The sequence below is a fragment of the Magnolia sinica genome, chromosome 3 (assembly GCF_029962835.1).
Source record: "Magnolia sinica isolate HGM2019 chromosome 3, MsV1, whole genome shotgun sequence".
Taxonomy (NCBI): domain Eukaryota; kingdom Viridiplantae; phylum Streptophyta; class Magnoliopsida; order Magnoliales; family Magnoliaceae; genus Magnolia; species Magnolia sinica.
This window is the reverse complement of record NC_080575.1, coordinates 51,755,280-51,776,580: the sequence shown is the minus strand read 5'-3', so window position 1 is coordinate 51,776,580 and position 21,301 is coordinate 51,755,280. Positions and strand designations below refer to the sequence as shown.

The following is a 21,301-nucleotide window of genomic DNA, read 5'->3' as shown; positions in this document are numbered from 1 at the left end:
CTTTTTAAAATGCCAATTGTTGTGCGCTTTTTTGTTCTTTATCATTTTTTTTCATTTCTTTTTCAATATCTCTGTGGATATGGATTGTTTTCTGTGGTATGGCCCACGTGGGGCCTACTGAGGTGTGTGAAGGGGTGGATTTGCATTGTTTTCAATGGTATGGCCCACGTGGGGCCCACTGAGGTGTGTGAATGGGTGGATTTGCATTGTTTTCTATGGTGTGGCCCACATGGGGACCACTATGGTGTGCCTATCTGTGGATGTGCATGTGTGTGTGTATTGCTTTTTTCTTACTATTTATCATATTTTTCTTTTTTGAAAATTAAAAAATAGAAGTATTGTGTAGCTTACACTACACGCTACAGAGGGTTGAACGCTACACAACATGCTACTGCTATTTAAAACACTGTCTTACATCAATGACAACTAGACCTCTTCCTTCCATCTCAAAACTGCATCCTATTTTGTTACTACACGAAGCAAGGTTCATTTCTGGCACTTTGGGATCAACTCTTCATTTTTAATTACTATTTCTTTTTCTTTTTTTCTTTTCTTGAATTAGTATTATCTGATTAATTCCCCAGCCTGAGTTCCATACTTATTTCAATTAGTATCCATCTTCAATTACTCGTGAAGCTCTAATCATGGAATGGCCTAATAGAAGACAGTGAAACAATTTGAAGAGGAGGCTAAAATAATTCTAAGATGGGGAATTATTTTCGGTGTAATAATTTTAATCCCTTCTTTGTGGACAGCAACAGGCCAACAACCTCATTCATTATTTAATTTCAACCACTCCTTTGGACATGCATAATAGCAACTTCATTTTGTATGTGGCCATAATCAACAAACTCATCTTGATCGAGATCATGATCTTCTTCCTATTCCATACCTACTTGTGTGACCCCATGTTCTAGGACATCTTTCTTTTGACCTACCGGTGCTAGTTTTCATCCGGCAATAATATTTCATGCATCAACTCCATGTCAAACTTATTTCACGATCCTTCCAACTAGTTTCTAATACCACATCATAGTCAACAAACTCATCTTGCTCGAGGTCATGATCTTCTTCCTATTCCATACCTACTTATGTGACCCCATGTTCTAGGACATCTTTCTTTTGACCAACCGGTGCTAGCTTTCATCCGGCAACAATATTTCATGTATCAACTCCATGTCAAACTTATTTCACGATCCTTCCAACCAATGTTTTAAATATCAATGATATCGACCGATATATCCCACGATATATCTTGTATCCCACCTGTGCGATACGAAACGCACAAGTAGTGGGATATATACCTCGTGTTCGATCCGGTGAGCTTTTTTCTTTTTCGATCCGTTTTTTCTATAAATCATGTTAAATCAGTGTCAAATTGCTAAAAATCCATGATTTTTCATGTTTTGTATGAAAAATCATGGATTGGGAGCTTCAATTTCGAGATTTGGAGGAGAAGGACCGAGTTGCGGAAAATTGAAAAACAATCAAAATCAAACATGTATGTAACCTAATCTAGTGATTCTTATTTTGCTTTTGAATGTATTGCTTGTGTTTTCACATGTCTTCTTACATTTATAAATTATATGAATAGACTTTTAATTTACTTGCATCAATTCAGTTAGACAACGCATAGATTAGGACCCCATACAAAGAAAACCTATCATGTGCACTTGTTTTTTGTAATGTTTTAATTTGTAAGTGTGTATTGATCTCTTTTTTTAACAATCACTGAAATTTCATTGAAAAAATCGACCAATTTCCAATGTTTCCCCATGTTTCCAACAACAGCGATACATTACGCGATACAACCGATATATCTCATGCGATAACCAATACGTATCCGTATCCCAGGGGTGCAATACATAATGCAATACCAATATTTCGAACACTGCTTCCAACTAGTTTCTAATCCCACATCCTAGCTATTTTTAATTGCTAACAATTTGAAACAGACACTTCCCGGGTTTTGCACATGAATTTGTTCCCACTAAGCGCTTCGTGCAACCATCTGTTGGATATGTGGCAAATCCGATCATCTGGCAACCAATCCGACACATGATGTGTTGCCTACTTGGAAGAATGCATGGTACGTAAGTAGTCACTTAACATTAAAATGAGAGACATTTAGATCAAGCCTCCAAGAGGCCGGTTCAAAATGAGAGATTTGAGATTGTATTTTCATATGACAACAACTAGGGGGTCCTAAATTTGTGGGACCGACTACTAGTTGGTTGAGTGCAATGGAAGGTGGACATTTTGAATTGGGATTCAAATCCACTTGGAGTTAGGTCTTTGATACTTATCCATGGGTAAAATGAGAATCAAAGCTGATAAACAAGTGAGGTACATTGTGGAATGTACTACTCACAGAGATCAATATTATATCCCAACATTATCCATCAATACATATCATGCACCAGAATTGTAATTGTTTTGAATTCTAAATATCCGAGCAATTTTGATGCATTTTAATTCAATTTTGTATTTGTTTTTTTTTCTTGTTGAAACACATGAACAATGACTATCATGAAAAACCCTCCCTCCCTCCTTCTCTTGTTCAATGTTGATTGTAAATGGTTGGAATAAATGTAGAATGAATAGATGTACAAATTCATGTAGTAGATTAGGCATTATAATCGAATTTTGCATTTTTGTGTTTTTTCTGAAAAATCCCAAAAAAATAAAAAAGTTTTTTTTTTCAATATTGACTGTAAATAATTGGAACAGATGTAGGATGAATACACTTACAAATTCATGAGTAGATTAAGCATTTTAATCAGATTTTTTATTTTATTTTATTTTATTTTATTTTTTTGCGGCTGATTTACACATGAATAGTGACTGTCATGAAAAATCCCCAAAAAAAGGTTTTTTTGTTTTATTTTTGGTTCAATATTTAGGAGTCGTTTGGATAGGAGTAAATGGGAGGATTTTAGAGTAAATGGAGTAAGAGGTTCGTTTGAATGGGAGTAAATGTCAATAAATGGAACTAGGAGCAAATGAATTGAGAGTAAATGGGGCTAATTTGAAATCCGGGGGAAGAGGAAAGATTTGGGAGTAATTGTTGTGAAATGCCTTTTTTGGCTCCCGTGGAGAGTTGCACGAGTAAACAAAGGTGTCGTTATGCTCCTAACCGCCTTACACATGGCTCATTGATGATACTCCAAAACAATCCAATTATCGGCAACATCACTAAAATCACAACAAAAGAATGATCCAAACCATCAAATGTTGGCCATCTGAGTGGAAGGTTAAAAAACATTTGCAAGTTGCTTGTTTGTGATCCTTAACATTGTGGTCCACCCAAGGCTGAGAATTTCCTCATTTTTTTGCCATAGTAGACATTTCAATTGGCTTATTACAATCATTTTGTCAAATATCACGTATGTACATTAATTTGGGATATTCAAGCTGATTTGGGATATCATATATGTTCCTGTGAATGTATTGACGAATCCCAATGCATTCCAATTCCTTCCATTTACTCCCATCCAAACAGAATATTTAGATTGCAATGCATTTTATTTATAGGCTACCAAACATAATTGAGGATTCCATTTACAGTTGATTTGAGTGTAATTGTGAAATGGATTTCATTTACCTCCATTTACAAGCTCCCAAACACGCCCTTTATTGTAAATGGTTGGGAATTTGCAAGAGATGTAGGACGAATAGATGTACAAATTCATGCCTTTGATGTACAATTGTTGTTTCTATTTAATTTCAACTTGAAGTTGGAACTTGGAATATGCGCATAATGATTATACATTTATATCTTAGGCAGGTGAGGAGCTTGATTCGTTTTCGTTTAGACTTTACACTTTAGTTCACAATTTCAATTTTAGTTTAGACTTTACACTTTAAATGAGCCTTTACTAGACTTTAGATTTTAGTTTACAATTTACACTTTGGACTTTAGTTTAGACTAGAGAGTTTTTACTCTTTAAACTATAGTATTGAGAAATTTGGGGATTGGGTGGTGTTGACTATTGTAGCTTGTAGACTTGTAGTAAGTAGTGAGAAATGAGAAAATTGGATGACAACATTCTAAGAGGGTGGGTGGTATGTACTCCATGAAGTGCAACTACTGCGTTAGAGCTAATTGGCGGAAACACCTGACTCAAACAACATTTAACACATCAAAAAAGCCAAGGCATGGGGTGCAACAACGTGCCAAGAGAGGTAATGCACCTAATGCAACAAAGTTTGGAAATATTAAGGGGGAAAAAGCTTTCATGTATCCTTTAAAAAAAAAAAAAAAAATTGACACGCAAAATAAGTAGCAAGATGATCTTGATGCAACCAAACAAGAGGTGTTTAATCATAATTATATGGGTGTTTGTGAGCACGAAAATGTTGAGTCCAATGAAGATTCAAATCAGAAGGTCACAGTGGCTTGGAGAGAGCATGCGCACTGCTCATAAAGATGAAGAGCATTAGTGCATGTTTTGTGGTAGGGGGTTTGTACATGATGTGGGGGAGCTGTTGGAGCATCGGTGGGAATGGGAATGGGACTGGGAGTAGGGCCACGTTTAGTGGATTATGATGTGCCTTCAACTTACGAGAGACTTCTTCATGTGTTCCCCCCTTGTAGCCGATGATGCAAATGTGGTGAAGACCAAGAGACCATCATGTGCCAATTTTGTTTAGGAAGGAAACAAGCAAAACAAATGAGGATAAAATAAATGTGGACTAGAACTGTTGTTAAGAAGCTTGGTAGGGCAACAACCAAGGTATTCACACATGGCAACATAACTTCAAATGTTGCCAACTCCCCATGCTAACTAGTGGTGATCGATGCTACGGCAGAGGCAATCTAAGGAGTGAAGGCACCCACAACTAGTGTTTTAAAAAGCAAATAGAGTGTAGTGTAACGTTCACCCCTTTGAGGCATAAAGCTTAAGCTACATAGCATGGAGCATAAGCCACACACTACTACTAGATTTTTAGCTAAGGTTGTGCTTGATTGCGCCAATATCATGAAATTCCATGATATTTTGCACCAAGTTAGTCCAATCAATAATGAAATTTAATGACATTTGGTGCAACCAAACACAACATAAAATAATAGGAAAAGTAGGCAAAGATTAACAATTAAGGTAAGGAAGAGCAACCTAACTGATTTAATACTACTACTTATATTATTTTACTAAAAACACTTAAAAGAATAACTTTTTATTAAAAAAAAAAAAAAAATGAAAAACGTAACAAATCCTTGAAAACATTAATTGATTTTAATGTTTTAGTGAAAAATAACTTGTAACGTAAACTACGCAACGTGTACCATAGGTTATGTAGTGTGTAGCGTATGCAAAACTAGCATGTAGCATAGGATACACATGACTTGAGTTATTTTCATGAGCTACGTGCATTATGGCTAAGCTACGCCACGTAGCATAAGCTACACACTACATAGCGCAACTATTTAAAAAACTACCCACAATTAATGAGATTAGGTGGAAATGGACAAACGTAGAGTATCTAGATGTGAAGGCATATTTAGCCAACTTTAAACCCATATGGCAAACCTGATAATGCACTATCATGTGCGATGGTTGGACAGGCCCAACTCGACGTAGCATGAACAACTTCATGGTATACTGTCACTTGGGAACGGTGTTCCACAAATCAATCGATGCATTGGCAGCAATAAAAAATGCCGCCAATATTTTCACCCTAATGGATAAGATGGTGGATAAGATTGGAGAAGAGCATGTGGTGCCAATTGTGACAGACAACGAACCAACATATAAGTCTACGGGAAGAACGTTGATAGTGAAGAGACATTTATTCTAGTCACCATGTGCTTCACAGTGCATCGATCTCATATTAGAAGATATTAGAAAGAATAAGCGTGTCACAAAATTGATTGAAAAAGAAAGATGACGACATTCATCTACAAGCATAACCAACTAGCTATCATATTGAGGAAATTCGCGAATAAGGGAGAGCTACTAAAGCATGTGACAACCATATTTGTAACAAACTTTATCACCCTTGAGGGTTTGCAGTAGCATCAACCATCAAGTAGCATTAAGCAAGATCACCGAGATGTTTGCTTTCTAGGAATGATTGAATGCAAAACCTGGGTACAAAACATCGGAGACACTGGTTGAGGTTGTGGCGACCATTAAGGACAACAACATTAAAAGAATGTCGCAAATATCCTCCAGGTGATGGAACCACTGATGAGAGTCCGTCTCATAGAATCCAACGAGATATCTACCAGGGCTTCCTCTATGATGTCATGGATAAATTGAAGCTAGTTATTTGTCATGATTGTAGACAATATACAAATTACTGAAAGTTGAACAACATGCGTTGGAAGAATTAGCTTCACCACGATCTTAATGCAGTAGGTAAACTCTCGGTTATTAAGCACTTGTTGTTGATAATTATAAGTCAGTTTTTTTAACGATGGGATCATTTAAGTCTTTGTTTTCCTTATTGTAATACAAGATATTATTTAAATCTAAGATACAAATACGTTACTTCATGTGTCGAGGATCATGAGGTTAGTATGGGACTAAAGAACGTGATTAAGAGATTAAGCTCGACACAAATACGCAAATAAGTGTGTTGAATGAACTTAGTACAAGTCTTAAATTTGTTGTCTTTCATTTGTTATTTCGGTGCTTAAAATAATATAAATGTTTCGGTGTAATGTTCATAGCTAGAAATTTGTGCACTTCACCAAGGCAACTTCTTCAATGCACTTACACAAAGGGAAGCTTCTCCGATGCACTTACATAAATGGCAATCTCTCAGACACTTCTAAGTAAGAAACTTATATTTTATCATTATTATTTACTGTAGAAGTGTTTTGTTAGTGATGTCTTGTTAACACAAGTCTTTTTATTTTTTATATGGCTGATTGGTGGATACATTTTGGAGAAAGTGTAAAGGCTCTCAAGACAATTGCGATTAAAGTTTTAAACCAGACAACTTCGTCCTCTAGTTGCAAGAGGAACTAGAGTTGTTTTATACTTATCCACTCGAAGAATAGGAATAGATTGCAGGCCAGGACATTTGATCGACTCGTCTACATGCACTACAAAATGAAGCTAGATTACGAAATGCAAGGCGTGTGGCAAATCTGGTTAAGGAAAACAACTTCTGTCCAATAAACTTAAACAACATTTACGATAAGGACCCCTTCTACGTTGGTTAAAACAAAGAAAGAAACAGGTAGAAGAAAATGGTGAAGAAATCAAGGTGCACAACTCAGTGATATGTGTAGGGCAGCAAGAGAGTCATGCAGCTATCTTGGACCGGGAGAGGGTAGATTTGACCCAACAAGAGAGTGCGAATAGCAGCGAAACCAAGATAGATGATCATGGCAATAATGATGATGATGATGCACTTGCTTTTGGTGTTATACAAAATATCGATTACAGATCGTGAAGCCGATGAGGATCGACGGGGTGAAAGATGCAGAACTTATAAGTGTATTGAGGCACGATACGACCAACCAAGGGAGAGGATCATGGGGAGGCTAGCATCTGTGGCACTAGAGAAGATGGACACCAGGAGATCTAGGACATCAAATTGCTTACAGATATGGATACGAATATAGATATGACCATAGACAGTATAGGGAGCATGTTGAGCCACTTTCATATTAGACCAGTCTTAGTCGATCTGTTTCATATGGATACAAACATCTGGATCCAAATCCGAGTTATTTGTCGTACATATCTTACTCTGAGCAGCAGTGCCAAGGGCATCCATAGTACAAGTACGACAATGGTGGGCCTAGTGGCAATGGGCCTTCATCTAGCACCGGTGTATATTCTTACTCAAGGTCAACACAATAGATGCCCAGTAAGGATCATGATCAGTCATCCTTGGCCTCGAGTTTCATTAACATAGTCTTTCCCTCTAGCTGTAGTTATTATGGATATGTAGCACCTGTTCCATAGCGTAAGCCGGATGATGACAAGAACGTAAGGTCGTGCAACCATGGGCAATACTATTTTCATTATGCTAGTAATTGACTAGTGAGATGACATTCTTTGTAATATTGTTTTCATTATTTTATGAATTATCACTTAGTACTCACTTATGTTTTGAGCCTCTTTATACATTGGAAGGGACCTCTATCGATCCACATGAATAATGGTCCAAATCATGGATCATTATGCTACGTGCCAAATTTGAGTACACTTCACTAGGTAAGGAAACTGGTGCAATCATCCTGGTTAGGTGTCCCATTTATTAATAAGAAAATCATGTAAAACAAATAGTCTAGAACCGGCTTGAATAAGCACATAATAATATACATAATTCCAAGGTGAATAAAGGCTACAAAGAAAACAACATGAGTTATTAGATTGAAAAAAGAGAAAGAAAAGACAAGAAAAACATTTGTGCTAAAAAGTTAGTAGCTAGCAGCAATTACCTAACATTCAGGTCCCCGCACCAAATCAAAGGCTTATCTGAAGATTGCAGAACGAATTCCAATATTCTTTTATCCCATTTTCTTCGTCTTTTAAATGAAGTCTCATCCTCTTTCCAACCATTGTTTGGTACATATGTATTTAGCAAACGGATTGTCTCAAATTCAGCCAAAATTACCCGGCCATCTGGCTCATGCTTCAAAGCTGCCAATAGTGAATGAAGTACAATAACAGAATAACATCTATAGAAAAAGTATTTACTTACCAGGATAAATTTATAGAAAATATGATGTAAGCAACATTATAGCAGAAGAAACCACGTAAATGAATAAAGATTAACTCTATGGCACAATAGCAATTAGATCAAATTCTACATGAGTGCTGCTTCACCACAAATGGGATCACTCTACCTGCTGGTAGGGAAAGTAACTTTACAGTGGATCATACAAACCTAGAAGACCAACCTCATAAAACTATTCTTTTGCATCACCTAGTGAAGACACATGGAGAAAACCCCCACATGTCTCCCAAACATCTCCAAAAGACTTGAATTGAACTTAAGGTGCCATACAATCCACGAAAATTATTAACAAATTACTCTTGAACACTGAATCTTGACAAATAATTTAACCAAAATGAGTCAAGGGCATCTTTGGATAACAATCTGAAAAGAACACTCCAAATATGGACGCCTTCTCCAAAAACATCCACATCTTTTCCAGAAGCATTAACCAATAAAACATTCCACAATCAACTTACCAACATACATCATATACATCATCCTCTTAGGGCCTGTTTGATTTTTCATCTCACAGGTAATTACCTTGTAAATGGGTAATAATTATCTGCCTAAATAAATAATGCATCACTTCTGATGCAGATGTTGATTGCTTAACTATTGAGCGCTAAAATTGAGGACGGCTATCAAATGAATGTAGGGCCCACTGTGATGTATGTGGCTTATCCACACCATTCATTTGTTATGTCAGCCTCATTTAGGGCAAGAGCCCAAAAATGAGGCAAATCAAAAGCTCAAGTGGACCACACCACAGGAAACCGTGATAAATCATTCGCCTACAGTTAAATACTTCTTGGGGCTCCTAGAGGCTTTGGATGAAGCTGATATTTGTGTTTTCCCCCTTATCCATGCCTGTGTGACCTTATGAAGGGTTTATATGACAATTAAACTTCGATGTGGGCCTGGTGAAAGAAACATCTTTCAATGGTGGACGTTTTACAAACACTATTTCCTTTGGTGTGGGCCAATTGAGCGTTGGATCTGCCTCTTTTTTCAACTCACGCCCCAAAATGTTCTGTTAAAATGGATTGACGGCACGGATATGTCACATACATCACGATGTGGCCCAAATGGAATCAGAAAGACATTGAAGGGATAGTATCACACGTAGAATTTCTCAAACCAACTTGCACACTTGCAGCTCCCCGATATAGACCCATGTCGAAACCAGCCCACCTCAATGCAATCTATCTGACCTCACCAACGCACAACCTATGCCAATTGCCAACGTGAACCAACCACTTGGCAAGGCCCATCAAGTGCCAACCCAAACATACTCAGGATGCATTAATGTTCTAACACATCCCAAGGTTCCAAGCTCCTCAAGTCCCACATTTCACTATCCCTGTGTGATGCAGGACAATTAACCACTTGCTCTAAAATCTCGAACCGATAGAGCATGGTGAATCAATCCCTTTATCTCATAGCCCAGGCCCCACATTGCATGAGTTAGGACCTTGGCCAAACTCGTGGGCCCCACTTCACATGGGGTTCCACTTCACACGAGCCACCCACCTCACACAAGTCGCCCACCCCAAGCGTTCTCCTGCATCCCATAAGCAACCCTACTCGAGCCCGGTGTGAAAATGCCCCTGCATTAATCACCTTAGGTGAAGAGTCTCAAACACGAGACCTCCCGCTCTGATACCAATCTGATGCAGCACAATTAACCACTTGTTCTAAAAGCTCGAACTGATGGAGCATGGCGAATCAATCCCTTTATCTCATAGCCCAAGCCCCACATCGCATGAGTTAGGACCTTGGTCGAACCCTCATGGGCCCCACTTCACATGGATTCCGCTTCACACGAGCCACCCGCCTCACACAAGCCACCCACCTCACACGGGCCGCCCACCCTGAGTGTGCCCCTGCATCCCACAGGCAACCCCACTCTAGCCCCGTGTGAAAATGCCCCTGCATTACTATGCTTAGTCAAAGCCCAAATTTGTTGATCGAGTAATTCGCCCTCCAAGAACCATGTGGGTATCTACATGTACCACAAGCCAACCAAGATGCTCCTACTATTGAGCATGACGCATGTCACAAGTCAAACTCACAGGGCCTCCAGAATTCATCTTCACCAACCCATTTAGCCTACAACCAGTGTTCGAAATATCGGCATCGCGTTAAATATCGCACCCTTGGGATACAGATACGTATCAGTTATCGATCGGGATATATCATTTGTATCGACTAATTTATCACACTTTTGGGAAACATGGGGAAATTGGTAGAATTTTTCAAGGAAACTTCAAGGATTGTTAAAAAAGACCTTAATACACACTTTTAAATCATAACATCTTATAAAAGAAGTGCACATAATAGGTTTCCTTTGTATAGGGTCCTAAGTTAACACTGTTTGACTAAACTAATGCAACAATAATCAAATTGAATGCATAACATCTAGAGTATATGTGACGATCATTTCATTCAACACACCTAAATACTTTGAAATTAGTCTCAATTGACAGTTGTTTAAAGGAAAATTTTAAAAATAATAATATTTTATTAATTTTTAATTAAAAATAATAATTTTTATTCTTCGAAAATTGACAAGGGCTTAACAAATTAGTAGATCCATCCTCATAGATGCTTGATTTCATGTTTGGAGTGCAACATTGCAAACAATTTGGAGAAATTGGGGAAATTTCGAATTTTCCCCATTTTTCCCCAAATTGGACCACCTACACTCAAATTTCAAAATTAGAGTGTATGTGATGATCATTTCATCAAATACTCCTAAATAATTCAAAATCAGTCTCAATTGACAACTGGATGAAGAAATTAAAATTTTAAAAAAAAATTAAAAAAAAAAAAAATGGAGAACATGAAGAACCAATGGATATCGAAATCAGAGCTTAAATTCCATGATTTTCATGCAAAACATGAAAAACCAATGGATTTGTAACCATTTGACACTGATTTAAAATAATTTCAACAAAAAAAGGGATCGGTCCAAAAATGCTCACTGGATTGAGCATGTGGGATATATCAACACTACCTGTGCGTTTTGTATCGCACGGGTGGGATACAAGATATATCAGTAGATATCGTCATTATTTAAAACATTGCCTACAGCCACTTGTACAACAAAATGACTATGTGTGTCTCCCATCTTACACAATCTCAGCTTGATTACTGATGAGGACACCAGAGGACCTACTCGGGTGCACCAGAGACAGAAATGACCACCCACATCAATGCAACTTTCTTTGTAGATGGGAGACGAGTTCCAAATGGGACCCGTCGGGCCATTTTGAAGACCCCACATGCATTGGACATGCATCAGGAAGACATCACTTTGGGATGATTCATGTGGGTTGCTTAGGAGACTATTTTAGTCATAAGATTTTTATTTCATGTTGATCCAACCGTTGGATCTTGTCAATCAGGCCATTGGGCCAGATCTTCCAGATCTAGGCCCCTTGGACTTTGATTTTGCTTTCTTTATATTTTTTAATTATTTTAGGATTTATTTGATGGTTGAGATTGATAATAAATGTTTTAGTTTTCTAATTTTGGATGATGGGTCATTTCACCTAAGTGAGTGGCATTGTTGTAATTATTCCGAATTTTTAATTATAAAAGCATGGGGGGGGGGGGGGGGGTGGTTCCAACCTTAGCAGTGTTATTGAGAAGAAAGAAAAAGGAGTGAAGCTCTCTTGCATGAAGGAATTTTTCTCCTTTTATTTTAGGGTCTGTGAGAAACCCTCCATTCCAATTAAATTGTGGAATGATAAAAGCTTGTTTGGTGGTGGATTCCCCAAGGTACATCCTTCCTCTTTCTCTTCTTTAAAAGATATTCTTCTTCTTCTCGTCTTCATCTTTCCCCTTCCATTACAACCTTCTAAACCCATTTAAACCCCACTCAATCCTCCCTCTCTTTCTTCTCCTTTACCTAGACACGTGTGGGCCCCCGTTTGGGGTTTTCCCTCTTTGATTTTCCTCCAAAACTACCTAATCCCTAGATCCTTTGAATCCCTAAAAACCCCATTCCTAAATCGCCATCCATGAATACAAAACCTTAATGAAAATCTGAATTTTTGTGAAACTTTCCCAAACCAGAATTTTGCTTGCATCTTTGTCTATCCATGTGGTTGTTGCACTACCCACGCTAGATTGGAAGTCCTTACTTCCAAGTGGGGCACTATTGAATTATTTTTTATTTTCATGAACTGTGTATGTGATAACCTAGGACCTTCGTGTTATAAATCTGAATTTTTGAATCTATTATGTGGTTATGTTTGATTTTACATGTTGGTTGCTGAAATTAATGCGTAAATTTATCTCTCATCTTGCATCATAGGGTAGTTTCCAGCATCCTACATCAAATTTGGTATCAAAGCTTAGGTCTAGCATAGGGTAGGTATTCGACAAAATTCCTATACCTATAGTAGAGCATATTAGTCGCATAGAGCTTGCTGAATTTTCTGCTTGGGTATTTCCAAAGTCATATATTGCTGGAATTTTCAAATTTAGTGACTTTAAGACACGTAGTTGCTGAATTTTTAGTTTTAGCCTTATTAGAATCATTCTAGGGTTGTCCATGAAGCTTAAGGTACTAAGGGTCATCATATATAAAACACATGTGCATCATATAGCATCACATTGATCGTCGTCAAATCTTGTTTTTTTATGCATAGCATTCATCATATAGTACACATTCAACTAGGTTGTCTCTCATTAGGGTCGTTTAGTGTATGCAAATGCAAACAGGTCGTGGTTTTGGTCTATTCCCTACCATGAACCCGGATCAGATTACCGAGGCTCTTGAAAATATTAACAGTCATTTGACAGCCATTGAGATGCACAATAAGACCATTGTCGTGCAATTGACTACCAACGACCAGCGTATTATGCAGCTAGATGCTACCTCTCACGGTACCTCCGTCATTTGGGAAGACCACCAGTCTCAGGCAAGAGAGCCAGCGGATGAGGACCCAGTTGAGTAGGGTTCAATACCAGTAGAACCCATTAGGGGTCTTAATAGAACTTTAGTCAGGGAGTAGGTCACGTAAGACCGCGCGCCCACGTATCCGGTAGAGAGTTGTGGGATCGTTACAATCCTGAGGAAAGAGTTATTATGAAGAGCATCAAAGTCAATGCTCCCAGTTTTGATGGTCAGTTGAACCCGAAGCATTTGCTTGACTGGCTAGCTAACATGGACGATTTCTTCAAGTGGCATGATATGTCATATCATCGTCGAGCGAGGTTCGCTACAATGAAGTTGACAGGTCAAGTAACGTTATTCTGGACCAATACAGAACGGAAGGCGGAGCGGCGTGGAGATGAACTCATTACATCATGGGTTGATATGAAAGAACTTCTTAAAGAAAAATATATCCCACTCTCCTACAGCAATCTCCTCTTGGACCAGTGGCAATCCCTAAGGCAAGGGTCAATGTCTATATCAGATTACATCGAGAGATTCAATGACTACATGATGCGATGTGATGTCGATAAGTCTCATCTTGTGACCATGTCTCGTTTTAGGACGGGCCTGCGCCCTGAGATTAGGCGTGAGCTCATCCCTCATAATGTTGGTACACTGGGGGAGGCCTACCTTAGGGTAGAGAAGCTTGAACAATACCTAGTGTAACCGACCATGAAGCGGTTTGGATCTCATAATTCTCGTGGCAAGGTTGTTCCTCAAGGAGCCAAACCTAACCTTAGGAGCTAGACCAAAGCTCCAACTGGTGCTCCCACCTATAACAGAGATGTTAAAGGTAAGGGTCTAGCCAGCACTAGTTCGAAGGGAAGGGAGCACATGAAGTGTTTCCGTTGCGATGGTTATGGTCACCTCGCAAAGGAATGCCCAAACAAAGAAAGAGGTAAAGCTCTTATGATAGATGAGGCAGATGAGGATGACGAGGACAATTGCGATGTAGAGGAACATGAGCCTAATATCGGTGCTAGTGATGATGAGTTTGATGATCAGGAGACCCACACTCTCGCAGTAGTCAGATGCGCCTTTGCCCAAGCTAAAGAAAATGATAATTGGCGAAGGAACACAATCTTTTACACTTATACCAAGTGTGGAGAAAAGAATTATAAAGTGATCATGGACAGTGGCAGTTGTGCCAACGTGGTCTCTACTAGCACCGTGAATCAACTGGCTTGAAAGTCGAGTCTCACCCTCAGCCCTACAGAGTGTCGTGGGTTGATGAGTCCTCCATTCCGATCTCACAGCTATGTTGTATCCCTATCCAGTTTGGGTCGTATCAGGATTCGCTGTGGTGCGACGTGGTTTCCATGGATGTCGGCCACATCATCTTGGGTAGGCCCTAGTTATTTGACTTGGACGTTACAATATTCGGTCAATCGAATATTTGTACATTCATGTTTGAGGGCAAGAAAATAAGATCGATTCCTATTCCACTCAAGAGCATACCGGATAAGAAGAAGATCACCAAGAAGGGTGATCTCGGAACTTCGAGGAAGCCCAAACCTAAGTCTCTTCATATCATTAATGCAAAAGAATTTGAAAGAGACTGGAGAGGATTCGGAGGTGTATGCCCTCGTGATTAGAGAGGCTACACCCCAGGTTGGTGTAGAGTTGCCTGGTGAGGTGATTTCAGTGATGGATGAGTTCAGTGATGTCTTTTCTGACGACCTCCTGGATGGGCTTCCACCTATGAGGGACATCCAGCATACCATTGATCTTGTCCCCGGGTTGACTCTCTCAAACCTTCCTCATTACAGAATAAACCCCACAGAGCATGCGAAACTCAATAAGCAAGTTGATGAGCTTATTAGGAAAGGGTTCATTCAGGAGAGTGAGTCCATGTGTCATGCCCGCCCTTCTGATGCCCAAGAAGGATGGCACATGGCATGTGTGTGTATAACAGGGTCATCAACAAGATAACCGTTAAGTACTGGTTTCCTATACCACATCTTGACGATATATTGGTCATGATGGCCAATGCCACAATTTTCTCAAAATAGACCTCAAGAGTGAGTATCACCATATCCATATTCACCCGGGTAATGAGTAGAAAACAGCCTTCAAGACGAAGGATGAGTTGTACGAGTGGCTAGTCATGCCTTTTAAGCTGACCAATGCCCCGAGTACATTAATGCGGGTGATGACCCGGGTGTTGAGACCCTTCATAGGAAAGTTCCTAGTCGTGTACTTTGATGATATCCTTATTCATACATGACTGAGAAACAACACCTCCACCATCTGAGGCAAATGTGCGGGATCCTAAGGGCAAAGAAGTTATATATCAACCTCAAGAAGTGTTCGTTTTTGTCTAGTAGTGCCATCTTCTTAGATTTTATCATGTTATCTGAGGGGATGTCTGCAAATCCCGAGAAAGTCAAGGCCATGGTCGGTCTAAGCCGTGTAATATTCATGAGGTATGTAGCTTCCATGGCTTAGTTACTTTTTACATATGGTTCATTAGAGGGTTCAGTTCCATCATGACTCTCATTACTAATTGCATTAAAAAAGGGGAGTTCCAATAGACTAAAGCAACCTCTAAGGCATTCAAGGATATTAAGGTCAAGATGACTGAAGTTCCTGTCATGTGACTTCCAGATTTTTCCAAGGCTTTTGAGGTCGTTTGTGATGCATCTGGTGTAGGTATAGGTGAAGTGCTTAGTCAGGAAGGGCACCATATTGCTTTCTTTAGCGAAAAACTAAATGAAGCAAAACAAAAGTATTATACTTATGACAAGGAATTCTATGCAGTAGTGCAGTCCTCGCGCTATTGGAGACATTATCTATTACTGTAGGAGTTCGTCTTATTTTCTAACCATAAGGCTTCGCGCTATCTCAACTCGAAAAAGAAGTTGAACCCAAGGCATGCCAAGTGGGTCCAATTTCTCCAAAAGTACACTTTTGTGTTGAAGCACAAGGCCGAGGTGATGCAGAACATGAAATTTAAATATGATATGCAAGATTTCAGGCTTAGATCACACTAATTCAGAAACAATAACATAAAAATTCCACGTCCCACACAAAAGTTCAAACATTCAAACTAGGGGAATCAGTGCAGATCCAGGCCTAAACAGGCTAGGACTGGATCAGTAAAATTATGGACCAAACGATGCTCAAAGGGAAATAGAAATCATCCAAACATGCACAGTAACCAGTCCCTAATCCAAGGGATTCACGAATTCCAATTCAAGGAACCTTATGTTGAGGAAAGGGGCAAATAAATTAAGGATAATGCAATCTAGGGTTAGGGTTTATGAAAAACTGACATGATAGAGTAAAATAAGAAAATCTGAACCGGAAGACAGTTCCTGCACGCGGACAGCAACAATGGCCCAGACGCACGTGTGTGGGGCCTACTATTCAGAAAAAGGTCACCTTAGCCCTAGTCGACCAGGGATGGACTCCAAAACCCCCAAATCTCAGCTTGATCCGATGCACGGTTTGTGCGTAGTGCTCCACCGAAGTTTCAGCCCTCCTAGAGGGCCAGATTCTAGAAATCTGTTGTAGAGAGAAAAACGGCTACAACTATTGATGAATTTGCAAATGTAATGCTTGTGGGAGAAAATAAATATGGATGGAAAAAAGTGGGGGCGAATCGGGATAGGTATGGCTTCGCACCATGGTAGTTAGCCCTTTGAAAAGGGAGGGCTTCGCACCCACTTAAATTTTTCCACAACTCAAAACTCAGAGAGTAGAAAAAAACACGCAGGAATTTTTATTTCTTCAATGAATCAAAAGAACTACATAGGGTGCCTATTTATAGGAAAACCCTATACCCCAAAACTCGCACCATGTGCGCAACCTATTACTTGGCGATGAAGTAAACCAAAATAAAAGCTAATCAAAGAAATCTAAAGCGTTCATGATATTCTAAATAACATAAATAAGCAAAACCTAAAATATGAACTTAATCCGACTAGCGGGCCCTGATCATGAGATCTCATGATGGGCTTTACTTGACTATCGGGCCCACTTCAATGAACCAAATTTCGTCTTCTAACTAGAAGGCCCTCCTTCTGGCGTACGTACATAGGGGAGCAACGTGCATGCGCGTGTGCGCGTGATGTCCCCATCACGAGGTTGAGAATAAACATGTCAATGCATTGAGTCGTAGGATTGCATTACTCCACTCCATGAGCATCGAAGTCATTGGGATTGAGCATTTAAATGAAGATTATCCTAGTTGCCCAAATTTTGGAGAGGTGTACGTATCGTTGTTAGACAGTCAATCTAGGGGTAATAATGAGCTTGTCCTGGTCAGTGAGTTTTTGTTTAGAGGTGATAGATTGTGTATACCCCATACGTCCCTCCATGACTTTCTTGTCTGGAAGTTTCATGCTGAAAGGATAGCTGGTCATTTTGGGCGTGACAAGACTATTGCCCTTGTGGAGGAACACTTTTATTAGCCAAGTCTCAAGCAGGACGTGGCTAACATTATAGGGCAATGTAAGACTTGTCAGTTGGCAAAGCAAAGGAAGCAGAACACCGGTTTATATACACCTTTGCTAGTCCCCCACGCCCTATGGGTTAATATTAGCATGGATTTCGTGCTTGGGCTCCCCAAGATGATTAAAAAGCACGATTCCATTTTTATAGTTGTGGACCGTTTTTCGAAAATGGCTCACTTTCTCCCATGTTCTAAAACGTTTGATGCCACTAACGTGGCGAAGATATTCTTTGGGGAGATAGTTCATATACATGGTTTTCCGAAGACCAATGTGTCAGATCGAGATGTGTTGTTTATGGGTTATTTTTGGAAAACTCTATGGCACATGATGGGAACTAAGCTACAATTCTCTTCGGCATACCATCCTCAAAATGATGGCAAGACGGAGGTTGTCAATCGAAGCTTAGGAAATTTGCTACGATGTCTAGTGGGAGACCATATTAGGTTTTGCCCATAGCCAAGTTTGCATACAACAACTCCATCAATAGGTCCACATGAATGAGTCCATTTGAAATAGTATTTGGATACAAGCCTAGAACGCCTATAGATCTCATACCCATGTCCATTTCACATAGGCCATCTGAGTACGCAGAAGCATTTGCACGGCATATTCATGATTTGCATAGTGAGATCAAGAAATGCATTAATGCTAGTAATCAACATTATAAAATCTCTGCAGATTCACATCGTAGGTGTAAGGAGTTTAAGGTGGGTGACTACATCATGGTTTGCATTAGGCTCAAACGATTCCCACAGGGAACCGTGAGGAACTTGCATGCCCGTAATGCAAATCCATATAAAATTTTGACAAGAGTGGGCCCTAATGCGTATGTGGTGGATCTTTCATCTAACATGGACATCAGTGCAACATTCGACGTGGAGGACCTTGTGCCTTGTGACCAACCCACACATCTTCTAGCCCTCCTGCAAACCTTTCCCCTATCCGAGATGATGGTGTCCCTAACCCCGTCCCTAGCCCATGGCCTTTACTAGACTTTACTTCCCACCCAATGTCTTCTCTTCCATCACTACCTGGTTGGAAAGGAGATCGAGGATGTTCTGGACTACCAAGCGATCTCTACCCGCCATGGAGGATATCAGAAATACCTCATGAAGTGAAAGAACAGGTCTAAGTCAGACACCACTTGGATTATAGAGGCGGAGTTCCAGCGCATTGATCCTGACCTCCTCGAGTGTTATCACAGCTTTATTTTGCCGGTGGCGAATTCTTCTCAGCCGGGGAGAATTAATGGGGACATCTGAGGACCTGCTCGTGTGTACCGGAGACGGAGACGACCACACACATCAGCGTAGCTTTCTTTGTGGATGGGAGACGAGTTCCAGATGGAGCCCGCCGGGCCATTTTGAAGACCCCACATGCATTGGACATGCATTAGGAAGACCTCACTTTGGGAGCATGTATGTGGGCTACTTAAGAGACCATTTCAGTCATATGATTTTTATTTCGTGTTGATCCGACTGTTGGAACTTGTCAATCAGGCTATCCGGTCACCAGATCTTGGCCCCTTGGACTCTAATTTTGCTCTCTTTATGTTTTTTTGTTATTTTTAGGATTTTTTTATGGTTGAGAATGATAATAAAAGTTTTAGTTTTCTTATTTTGGATGATTGGCAATTTCGCTTAAGTGAGTGGCATAGTTGTAATTATTCCAAAATTTTAATTATAAAAGCACAGGGGGTGGGGGGAGTTTCAACCCTAGTGGTGTTATTGAGAAGAAAGAAAAAAAAGATAAGCTTTCTTGTGTGGAGGATTTTTCCTCCTTGTGTTTTAAGGTTTATGAGAAACCCTCCCTTCCAATTGAATTGTGGAATGGTAAAAGCTTGTTTGGTGGTGGATTCCCCAAAGTACATCGTTCCTCTTTCTATTCTTCAAAATGCATTATTCTTCTCGACTTCCACTTTCCCCTTCCATTACAACCTTCTAACCCATTAAAACCCCCACTCAATCCTCCCTCTCTTTCTTCTCCTTTACCTAGCCGCATGTGGGCCCCCGTTTGGAGTTTTCCCTCTTTTACTTTCCTCCAAAACTACATAATCCCTAGATCCTTTGAATCCCTAAAAACCCCATTCCTAAATCTTCATCCATGAATACGAAACCTTAATGAAAATCTGAATTTTTGTGAAACTTTCACCAAACCAGTATTTTGCTTGCATCTTTGTCTATCCACGAGGTTGTCGCACTACCCAGGCTAGATTGGAAGTCCTTACTTCCAAGTGGGCCATTATTAAATTATTCTATATTTTTGTGCACCACGTATATGATAACCTAGGAGCTTCATGTTACAAATCTAAATTTTCGAATCTATTATGTCGTTATATTTGATTTTACATGTTGGTTGTTGAAATTAATGTGTAAATTGATCTCTCATCTTGCATCTTAGGGTAGTTTCTATCATCCTGCATCAATTACCCACGTTATCGTGCAGACATCTGCTAAATCCATAGCCACAACCATCCAAACATGGCTTGAGAACCCAACCCATGCATTGGACATCAAAGTTGGCCTACAATGCCAACTTCAAAACCTACACCAACATGGGTCCAGCTACCATATTCACATTGGGCCGCCACCAAATGGAAAACACAAAGCCACATAACATACCCCACTTGTGCCCTAAGTAGTTCAATCTAGTCCCAAACTCATACACCATCTCTTCTGCCCTTTGTTGGGCAGCACATCTCAAGAGAGCACCACACCTACATAATGTACATACGTAGAGTGGCAATGGGGCAGGCAGAGTTGGCCCTAGTCCAGGCTAGTCCCTTAAGCCCTGACCTAGCTCAGCCCTAGCCCTAGCCCTACAAGGGCAGCCCTGTAAGGAAAGGAGTGACATGATCAAAGGTTTGAAATAGTCTGAATCTAAGAAATGTATTGCATTATTCCCTCCATCTACCATGAATCTCAGCATATAAATGGTTTTGATCAAATAAATATAACCTCGAATCCATAAGTGCTTTTAAACTACTTATGTACGTTGATTGGGACCACCAACAAGTATCTTTAAATTGTCCATTCTCTCGTACAACAATGACCCACTTGATAATTGGACTGGGCCAAGCTATTCATCATTGGCCCTGTTCTGCCTAGACGCCAGGCCAAGCCTTGGGCCAAGTTTAGGGGCCCAAGCACAAGTGCTACCAGCCCAAGCAAAGTAGCACTGGTTGCTAAAGAGGGATTTGCATGACATACAG

General features: G+C 39.8%; 1 protein-coding gene across 4 annotated transcripts in view; it reads right to left on the bottom strand.

The window, feature by feature from the left end:
* Nucleotides 1-21,301, bottom strand: part of LOC131239914 (DNA-(apurinic or apyrimidinic site) endonuclease) — a 150,375-nt gene that overhangs the window by 95,181 nt on the left and 33,893 nt on the right. For all 4 annotated transcript variants that reach the window (XR_009168483.1, XM_058237840.1, XM_058237843.1 and 1 more), the window contains one exon: nt 8,405-8,606. Coding sequence is in view for 3 of the 4 variants with exons in the window: in XM_058237840.1 (XP_058093823.1) it covers nt 8,405-8,606 (202 nt within the window). In the remaining variant the exon portion in view is untranslated. The remainder of the gene's footprint in view (nt 1-8,404; nt 8,607-21,301) is intronic.